This window comes from Rhinopithecus bieti, unplaced genomic scaffold (assembly GCF_001698545.2).
Source record: "Rhinopithecus bieti isolate Rb0 unplaced genomic scaffold, ASM169854v2 scaffold_39882, whole genome shotgun sequence".
Taxonomy (NCBI): domain Eukaryota; kingdom Metazoa; phylum Chordata; class Mammalia; order Primates; family Cercopithecidae; genus Rhinopithecus; species Rhinopithecus bieti.
In genome coordinates, this window is record NW_016816250.1 from 5,791 (window position 1) to 16,199 (window position 10,409).

General features: G+C 46.8%; 1 protein-coding gene across 1 annotated transcript in view; it reads left to right on the top strand.

The window, feature by feature from the left end:
* Positions 1-346: 346 nt before the first annotated feature.
* LOC108516948 (constitutive coactivator of PPAR-gamma-like protein 2) overlaps positions 347-10,409 on the top strand; it is an 18,130-nt gene continuing 8,067 nt past the window's right edge. The window contains exons 1-3 of the mRNA XM_017854701.1: positions 347-545; positions 5,531-5,669; positions 6,687-6,744. Coding sequence (XP_017710190.1) covers positions 371-545; positions 5,531-5,669; positions 6,687-6,744 — 372 coding nt within the window. The 5' untranslated portion in view covers positions 347-370. The remainder of the gene's footprint in view (positions 546-5,530; positions 5,670-6,686; positions 6,745-10,409) is intronic.

Here is a 10,409-nt window from a genome sequence, read left to right on the forward strand (position 1 = left end):
ATTCTGTTACATCTCCCTTAGAAAGTGACCCAGCCCAATGCCAGCCATGTAATAGACCATCAGTAATTCTTATTGTTAAATTTGTCTTCCTTGACCTAGTCAATGTACATCACAAGCCCTGAGTCAGAACTCATATGGTAGTATGGTGTCATGTAAAGAGTCAGGGCTTTGGTGCCAGACAGGCTTCCTGAGTGTGTAGCTTTGAGCCCTTTAACGACAGGCCTCAGTTCACTTAATGGGAATAGAATTGTGAGACTGTACCTAGAGTGCCCCATGCTGGGCCTAAAACATGGGACAAGTTCGAAAAATGGCAGCTGCTATTATTACTCTTCCTCATTTGAAGGCTGACCTGGCAACCAAAGTGGAAAAGATGAGACAGAGCATCCTTGAAGGAATCAACATGAATCATCCACCGCCTTCTGCTCTACTTCCGTCACCTACTTTTGTGCCTCCTATGGTGCCCTCTCTCTACCCTGTTTCACTTTATTCCCGAGCTATGGGCTCCATGCCACTTCCCCCTCAAGGGAGGAGCCGGGGATTTGCAGGTCAGTACCTAAGAATGAGGTATTTACCATCCTCAATTTATGTCATAATAATCTATCCAGTCATTATTGTCAATAACAGGATCAACAGTTTCACATATATCTCATCTCATTGACTTTTTTTTTTTTTTTTAAGATGGAGTTTCACTCTTGTCACCCAGGCTGGAGTGCAATGGTGTGATCTCGGCTCACTGTAATCTCCACCTCCTGGGTTCAAGCGATTCTCCTGCCTCAGTCTCCTGAGTAGCTGAGATTACAGGCATGCGCCACCACACCTGGCTAATTTTGTATTTTTAGTAGAGATGGAGTTTCACCATGTTGGTCAGGCTGGTCTCGAACTCCTGACCTCAGGTGATCCACCCGCCTTGGCTTCCCAAAGTGCTGGGATTACAGGCGTGAGCCACAGCGCCCAGCCTCATCTCATTTATATTCTGTGCTATGTAGTTTGAAGAGCAGCTTATGTCCATTTTGACTTCTAAGACCACTCTTCATAGAGGTACTTGGTTCCCAGGGATTTGACTCTCACCAACCAAACTCATGAAGTGACTGATGTGGAAACCAGAACCCACTTTATTACTTTAGAGAACTATAAGTCATATGGACCAGCTCTTCATGGTTGCTGTCCGTTCATTCCTTCCCTATAGGCAATGCACACAGGAGCTTGCAGGAAGATCAGTGAGAGTAAACAGCCAGTGCTGGTAGACAACAGTAGCTTGATGTATCCATTTCCACTCTGGGAATATACTTGACACATTTCCCTTCCTTCAGCTCCAGAAGCATGGAGAGAAATATGTCACCATCCATGCCACCAGAGGATTGCAGTTTAGTGAGGAAAACAAACAGGCACACACACACACATATGTACACACCAACATATGTATAAATTACGGTGGCACCTGAACTACAGCTTAACGATGAATACATAATCATGCCTAGGTTGCTCAGATACTGATCCTGATAATTCAGACAATCTGTCCTGTGGTGAAACACGATTTTTTTTTTTTTGAGACAGGGTCTCCCTCTGTCCACAGCCCGGCTAATTTTTGTATTTTTAGTAGAGATGGGATTTTACCATATTCGTCAGGCTGGTCTTGAACTTCCATCCTCAGGTGATCTGCCCGCCTTGGCCTCCCAAAGTGCTGGGATTACAGGCGTGAGCCACGGCACCTGATATTTTAGTGGAGACATTTTATCATAAAATAGCAAGATTCTGTGATTGGGTCAGAGTGTCATTGCTGCGGTTGAAGGTGTTTGGTACCTATTGCTCCTCCCTTTAAAAGTAATAAAGCTGGAAGTTGAAGTTAGTTTTTCAGGGTGACAAAATTCAGTATGGGTAATTAGCTCAAGGCTGGGCTTAGATGAACAGTGTGAAAGTCTGCTCTGGTAACTCCCTGTTCAGTCAGATCATGATCAAGTCTTAAAAACCAGGGAGCCAGCCAGTCCATCCCTTTCAGATGACTTTACAGATCCTTTCTCTGTTCTTTATGTGTTGATTTTATTTTGTAAGTCTCAAAAGACAGCCTTATTAAAGCCAGGTTCTCGGAAGGTCACCACTGCCTTACCTACCAGTGATGCTTAGTCTCCAGTTACTGGTGGTTCACAAGGAGCCTCTTGCCTCCTGAAAGCCCACAGTAGGATCCTCAAATGCAAGTCTTTCTTGTCCCTCTTAAAAGTAACTAGCACTCTGCCGGGCGCGGTGGCTCACGCCTGTAATCCCAGCACTTTGGGAGGCCGAGGCAGGCGGATCATGAGGTCAGGAGATCGAGACCATCCTGGCTAACACGGTGAAACTCCCGTCTCTACTAAAAATACAAAAAAAAATTAGCCGGGCGTGGTGGTACACGCCTGTAGTCCCAGCTACTCGGAGGCTGAGGCAGGAGAATGGCATGAACCCGGGAGGCGGAGCTTGCAGTGAGCCGAGATGGCGCCACTGCCCTCCAGCCTGGGCGACATAGCGAGACTCCATCTCAAAAAAAAAAAAAAATAACTAACACTCTAGGCAGGGAGCAGTGGCTCATGCCTGTAATCCCAGCACGTTGGGAGGCCAAGGTGGGCAGATCACTTGAGGTCAGGACTTCCAGACAGGCCTGGCCAACATGGTGAAACCCTGTCTCCACAAAAAATATAAAAATTAGCCGGGCATGGTGGCTGGCACCTGTCTGTAATCTCAGCTACTTGGGAGACTGAGACACAATAATCGCTTGAAGCCGGGGAGGCAGAGATTGCAGTGCAGCCAAGATCGCACCACTGCACTCCAGCCTGAGTAGACATCGCTAGGCTCTGTCTCTTTTTTTTTTTTTTTTTTTTTTTTCAGGCGGAGTCTTGCCCTCTGTCGCCGCCGGGCTGGAGTTGCCCAAAAGTGGGCGCGCATCTCAGCTCACTGCAAGCTGCCGCCTCCCGGGTTTCGCCCCATTCTGCCTTGCCCTCAGCTCCCGAGGTAGTCTGGGAACTACAGGCGCCCGGCCACTCGCCGGCCTAGTTTTTTGTATTTTAGTAGAGGCGGGTTTCACCAGTTAGCCAGGATGCGTCTCGAGTCTGCTGACTCGTGATCGCGTCTCGAGGCTCGCCAGCAGCTGCTGCGGATTACGCTTACAGGTGGTGAGGCGCCACCGCGCAAGCCCGCCTTGAGGCTCTGCCTCAAACAAACAAAAACGGGTAACTAGCACTCAGTTCCTTGGCACTCCTCAGTCGGTTTACAAAGTTTTGTATAAGATGAGCAGGACTTTTTTTTTTTTTTTTCTATTTTTCGGGGATACATTGGTCTCACGCGCTTGTTGGCCCAGCTGTGGCGCAGTGCTGCAATCGTACGGCTTACTGCAGCGTCGACCTTCCTGCGGCTCAAGTGATTTGCTCTCAGCGCCCATAATAGCTGAACTACAAGCAGCGCACCAACATGCCTGGCCTAATATTTTTGTGCTGCTGTGTGGAGGATGGGGTTTCTCAAACTGTGTTGCCCTGGCTGGTCTTGGAACTGCGGCTCAAGCCGGATCCTGCCTGCCTCAGCTTTCCCAAAGGCTGGGCCATTACAGGTCGTGAGCCGAACCATGCCTCGTCCTAAATGCAAATACTCTGTTACTAACACTGCCTAAATGGACGTTAAGGGTTCATTTGCTTTCTTGGCGAGTAACTAAAATAAAGGCTTAGTAGAACTCTGATATTCTGTGAAGGCTTATTTTTGCTGCGGTAAGATTATAAAACTCACTGCTGGCTTGTGCTCTGGTTTGATTTTCAATTGTTGCTGTTCTTGGTTGTTGTTTTTTTTTTTTTTCTTTTGAGATGGAGTTTCGCTCTGTCACCCAGGCTGATGCAGTGGGGCGGTATGTCCGTCACTGCGACGCCTCCACCTCCCAGGTATTAACTCGAATTCTCCCTGACTCGGCCGGTGCTCGCTGAGTAGGCTGCGCGGTACTACAGGCATTGTGCCACCACGCCTGGCTATGTGTTTTGTATTTTAGTAGAGAGGGATTTCACCATGTTGTCAGGCTCGGTCTGAACTCCTGACCTCAAATGTGGTCAGACCCACCCTTGGCGCCTCCAAAAGTGCTGGTGGATTACAGGGCATGAGGCCCACCTGGATGCCCCAGGCCTGTCATTCTTGCTGTTTTTAAGTATAAATTACGTGTTAGTTTCATTTATTTTCAGTTTAGTTTGTCGTTTGGCCTAATCGCTACAATCCTGTAATGATGTGTCATATTTGCCTATCGAAAGTGTTTAGGACTGGGCAACGGTGGCCTCAAGCCTGTTAATCCAGCACTGTGAGGTGAGCGCCGGATGATCATTTACGGTGTGACACCAGGCCTGGGCCAGATATGGAGGCGCGGGGCGGCGAGCGTAAGAGGAGGGAACAGGAGCGGCCTTTGTGGCATGCGCCTGTATCCCAGCCTACTCAGTGAGCGCTGAAGGGCAGGAGAATTCACTTGAACCCTGCGTGAAGTGGGAAGGTTGCAGTTTTGAGCCCGAGATGGGCCACCATTGCACTCCAGCCTGGGTGTCACAGTGGAGACGTCTGGGTCTCCAAAAAAACCAAGAAAAAAAAAGGTCAGTTTTGTACGGTTGTGACATTTTCTAATAACTAGATGCATTCCTTCTTCTCAACAAATACTGAATGGCCTACTATGATGCCTAGGCTCTGTGGATTAAAGAATGAATCACCGCTACCATACTTGCTAAAGTAGAGGCTGTGTACAGATCTTACTGGCCCTCCTTCACTGAATGTGCTTCCATCATGACACCTGTGTTATCACGAGTTTCTTTTTTTTTTTTTTTTTGACACGAGTGTTGTTGGATCCACTCGCCCCAGGTTGGAGTGCAGCGGCGGGTGAACTTGGCTCACAACCTCTACCTCCCGGGTTCAAGCGATTCTCCTGCCTCAGCTTCCTGAGTAGCTGGGACTACAGGCACAGGCCACCACGCCCGGCTAATTTTTGTACTTTTAGTAGAGACGAGGTTTCCCCATGTTGGCCAGGCTGGTCTCGAACTCCTAGCATTACAGGCATGAGCCACCATGCCCTGCCACAGTCTTTTTATCAGAGAGAAATGGAAATAAGAAGAGTAGGTTGTGGGTTGTAGGATCTTTTGTCCACCTCTTATCCTGCCTTGTACTTACAATACTTTTTTCTTCTTTTTTTTTTTTTTTTTTTTTTTTTTTTTTTTTTTTTTTTTTTTTTTTTGAGACAGAATCTCACTCTTTCGCCCAGGCTGGAGTACAGTGACACAGTCTCAGCTCACTGCAACCTCCACCTCCTGGGTTCAAGTGATTCTTGTGCCTCTGCCTCCCCAGTGGCTGAGATTGCAGGCATGCACCATGGTGCCTGGCTAATTGTCTGTATTTTTAGTAGAGACAGGGTTTCACCATGTTGGCTAGGCTGGCTCTGGAACTCCACTCCTGACCTCAAGTGATCCACTCGACTCGGCCTCCCAAAGTTTTGGGATTACAGGCGTGAGCCACCACACCTGCCCCATTACCACCATTCTTTCTGTCTTGCCAGGTCTCCATCCAATCCCACCCCAAGGAGGAAAACTGGAGATTGCTGGAATGGTTGTGGGCCAGTGGGCTGGCAGCAGATCCTCCAGGGGCCGAGGATCCTTCGGCATGCAAGTGGTTTCTGTCGGTGGGCCAGGAAAGGGGTATGTATCCAAATAGGTTGGTATGAGCTAGTCCCCTTGGGAAAATGCCTAGGTATTAAATCCTTCTATTAAAGCAAGAAGTACTAACTAACTTTACTTTTTTTTTTTTCTTTTTTTCTTTCTCTTTTTGAGATGGGGTCTCACTTTGTTGCCAGGCTGGAGTGCAGTGTCATGATCTTGGCTTCCTGCAACCTCCTCTGCCTCCCAGGTTCAAGTGATCCTCCTGCCTCAGCCTCCCAAGTAGCTGGGACCACAGGTGTGCATCACCATGACTGGCTAATTTTCATATTTTGGTAGAACTGGGGTTTCGCCATGTTGCCCAGGCTGGTCTCAAACTCCTGGGCTCAAGCAATCCTCCTGTCTTGGCTTTCCAAAGTGCTGGGATTGCGGGTATGAGCCACCATGCCTGACCAACTTTCCTTTTTTTTTCTTTTTTCTTGAGATGGAGTCTTCGCTCTTGTTTCCCAGGCTGAAGTGCAATGGTGTGGTCTTGGCTCACTGCAACCTCCACCTTCCGGGTTCAAGTGATTCTCCTGCGTCAGTCTCCCAAGTAGCTGGAATTACAGGCGCCCACCACCACACCAGGCTAATTTTTGTATTTTTAATAGAGATGGGGTTTCACCGTGTTGGCCAGGCTGGTCTCAAACTCCTGACCTCAGGTGATCCGCCCACCTCGGCCTCCCAAAGTGCTGGGATTACAGGTGTGAGCCACCACGCCTGGCCCAACTTTCCATTTTTTTAAAATCAGTCTTCAGTTTACCTCAGCAAATATATAATAAATTGCCCTGCCTTGATGAAAGAGTTTTTTGCCCTAGAGGAAGACATGGGATACAGAACAATTCAGTTCAGTAGAATATAGCAATGACCGAAATAGATGTTCAGTAGTAACACTGAGAAGGAAGGGGTATCTGACTTAAGAGGGTCAGACTTCCAAGAGGAGACAAATAGTTAACCAAGTGAAAAGGGGTGTGTGGGCTTTATGTTTCTCATGATCACTTTTTCTCTCACTTGCTAAAGGCATGGAAAAGAACAGACTGGTAGAGGATCCAAGGGACACAAAAAAGGAAATAAGCAAGTAAGTATGTTTTTTGAGATATTTAGCTTCTGTTTGATGCCTTTTGCCTTTTCAGCTAAACTACAAGAGATCACATCAGGCATGGAAACCTGAGCTGCTTAGGGGAGCTTCTCAACTCCTTCAGGCATTTGATTTCATTCTAATGGTATAGTGAGGGTTAGCCTGCCCCAAGCTGTTCCCACAGGGCTGCAGAGTCTTACCCTTTTTCGAGTGAGGCCACAAGATAGAAACCAGGTACTGTGTCCTAAAGACCTCCTAGCATACTATGTGCAACATGCAGCCAGAAAGGGGCCAGAGTGATGCTAACAGTGAGACTGCCCATAGCCTGCCTGAGCTTCTGAGGGGCCACCAGATATGGTGGACTTTAAAAAATTGGACTTTTTTACCTTTGCTGAATATATGTGGTGGAACCACTACCATTCTGCTTATTCTTTTTTTTTTTTTTTTTTGAGACGGAGTTTAGCTCCTGTTGCCTAGGCTGGAGTGCAATGGCACGATCTCGGCTCACCACAACCTCCGCCTCCCAGGTTCAAGCGATTCTCCTGCCTCAGCCTCCCGAGTAGGGATTATAGGCATGTGCCACCACGCCTAATTTTGTATTGTTAGTAGAGATAGGGTTTCTCCATGTTAGTCAGGCTGGTCTCGAACTCCCGACCTCAGGCGATCCACTCACCTCTGCCTCCCAAAGTGCTGGGATTACAGGCGTGAGCCACCGCACCCAGCCTGCTTATTCTCAATGACTCAGAAATGTCTTGAACTTTCTCTCTGTCTTCTCTCTTTCTCCTTCTCTCTCTCTCTCTCTTTCTCTCTCTCTCTCTCTCGACAGGGTCTCACTCTGTCACTCAGGCAGGCTGGAGTGCAGTGGCATAATCACAGCTCACTGCAGCCTCTACCTCCTTGCCTCACGCAATCCTTGCAGCTCCGTCTCTCAAGTAGCTGGGACTACAGGTGTGCGCCACCACACCCTGCTAAATTTTTCTTTTTTTTTGAGACAGGAGTCTCGCTTTGCCACCCAGGCTGGAGTGCAGTGGCGAGATCTCACCTCACTGCAAGCTCTGCCTCCTGGGTTCACACCATTCTCCTGCCTCAACCTCCCAAGTAGCTGGGACTACAGGCGCCCGCCACCACACCTGGCTAATTTTTTGTATTTTAGTAGAGATGGGGTTTCACTGTGTTAGCCAGGATGGTCTCGATCTCCTGACCTCGTGATCCACCTGCCTTGGCCCCCCAAAGTTTTTCTATTTTTTTTGTAGATACAGGGTCTTACTTTGTTGCCCCAGGCTGGTCTCAAAGTCCTGGGCTCAAGTGATCCTCCAGCCTCTTAAAGTGCTGGGATTATAGGTGTGAGCCACTGCGCCCAGCCTTTAAACTTTCTTCTAATACATGCCTTGAATTATATCACAGTTCCCACTGGTCCTCATTAGTTATGTCCCACCCCACCCAAATACAAACTAGAAGGACCTATTCTTATAGTGATCCAAAATATTGTAGTAGACTCAAGCTGCTGGGCTTCTTATAGTATAGCAGCTACCATTTCTTGAGTACCTACTTTCTACCAAGCCTCCTCTAGACATTCTACATGTAGTCCTTAATCCTGGGCAATTTTGTCATCAGTTCTCAATCCTAAATCTATTCTGTATACAGCCAGCCCTCACTGCATCCCCATCATCTAATGTTAATCCCCATCATCTAATGTTTCCTCAAATAAGATAAATTTGCTTTAATGTTATTTTTAGCCAAAAATGGAACTAGATAGTAAGTCTCCCACGCAAAGCACTTCATAATGCACTCCAAAGCTAGAGAACAGTGACTTTGGTAAAGCTTCTCACCTTTTCTTGAAGCTGCTCAGTAAGGTAAAAGGATGCACCTAGAAGGAAAGCTAATCACCAGAAAGGCTCTCTCGTCAGACAGTATAGCCTTGATGAATTCACCGGGATTCAGGGTCTGGTCATCAGGCATACAGTCTGAAAAGCCTGATACTTTTGGTATAATAAGAGTAGATCTATCTCTTAGTGGTTGATTCACACTAACCAAGATCATAGAAATAGCTGTGTGAATATGGCTAAGGGGTGGGGGAAGAAGGTGGTGAGAGATAAAGAACTGATTTACGATAAGAAATAGTTATCACAATGTATCACACATTTGCTCTTCTAATCACTCTTACAAACACGTGAGCTCATTGAAACCACATAAATACCCTGTGAAGTATTTATTATTCTCCATTTTATTATTTTTTGAGACAGGGTCTCACTCTGTCACCCAGGCTAAAGTGCAGTGCACTGCAGCCTCAACCTGCCAGGCTCAAGCAAACTTCCCACCTCAGCCTCCTGAGTAGCTGGGACTACAGGGGTGAGCCACCACACTCAGCTAATTTTTAAATATTTTTTGTAGAGATGGGGTTTTGCCATTTGCCCAGGCTGATATCAAACTCTTGGCCTCAAGCTGGGCCTCCCAAAGTGCTGGGATTATAGGAATGAGCCACCGCACCTGGCCTGTTCCCCATTTTAAACAGGAGGAAATTGAGACTCAGAAGAATGAAGTATCTTGCCCCAAATTATCTATCAAGTCAGTGTCAGAATTGACATTACAGCCTGAGCTAACTGATTCCAAAGCCCTATGCTATGCTAATTCCAATATAGCATAACAACTCTAGTTGTTAGAGACAAGCATCAGACTCAGGTGTGGCTGACTCTAGCGTACAGGCCTTTAACCATTACTACTAGAGCTTTCTTTATCTAAGGGCAAGCTACAAGAGAGGCTGTGGTATCAGAAGTTTGCTTGGGGGCATGGAATCAGAACAATGATATTAGCTAGCTTTTTTTTTTAATTAGTCACGCAGGCTGGAGTGCAGTGTTGCAATCATAGTTTACTGCAGCCTCAAACCCCTGGGCTCAAGTGATCCTCCTGCCTCAGCCTTCTGAGTAGCTGGGACTACAGGTGCACGCCACCATGCCCAGCTAATTTTTATATTTTTTGTAGAGACAGGGTTTCGCCGTGTTGGCCAGACTGGTCTCGAACTCCTGAGCTCAGGTGATCCGCCTGCCTCGGCCTCCCAAAGTGCTGGGATTACAGGGATGAGCCACTGTGCCCAGCCTTAGTGAGCATTTATTGAATTCTTACACTGTGCCAAACACACATGTTCTAAGTACTTTATATGTAGTGTCTCATTGAATCCTTACAGGAACCTACAAAGTAGATACTCTTATTCTATTTTACAGATGACGAAAGTGAGAGAAAACAAGGGATGGTAGGTGATCTTAAGTTTCTCTTAGCTAAGATGGCTGCGGACACTGTTTTCTGCTCTAGAGGTCACCTAGCCAAGGAAATCCTCATTTCAGCTTGGTTTATAGCAAGCCATCTTCTCTGGACAGAGCTGCTGCTGACTTCCTTTTTGACTCTTCTTTTCTGTTTCAATCAGGACAGAAAAGAAGAGTATGAGATAATTAATAAAATCTTCCAGCTTATTAAATCTGGTTACACTGTAATCCTGTCTTCCTGAGATTATTCCTAGGCCACAAGAGTTTTATATGTTCTTAAATTCTTTTTTTTTGTAATTTTATTTTATTTTTTAAATTTTATTTATTTATTTATTTATTTTGAGACAGAATCTCGCTCAGTCGCCCACGCTGGAGTGCAGTGGCGCGATCTCCACTCACTGCAAGCTC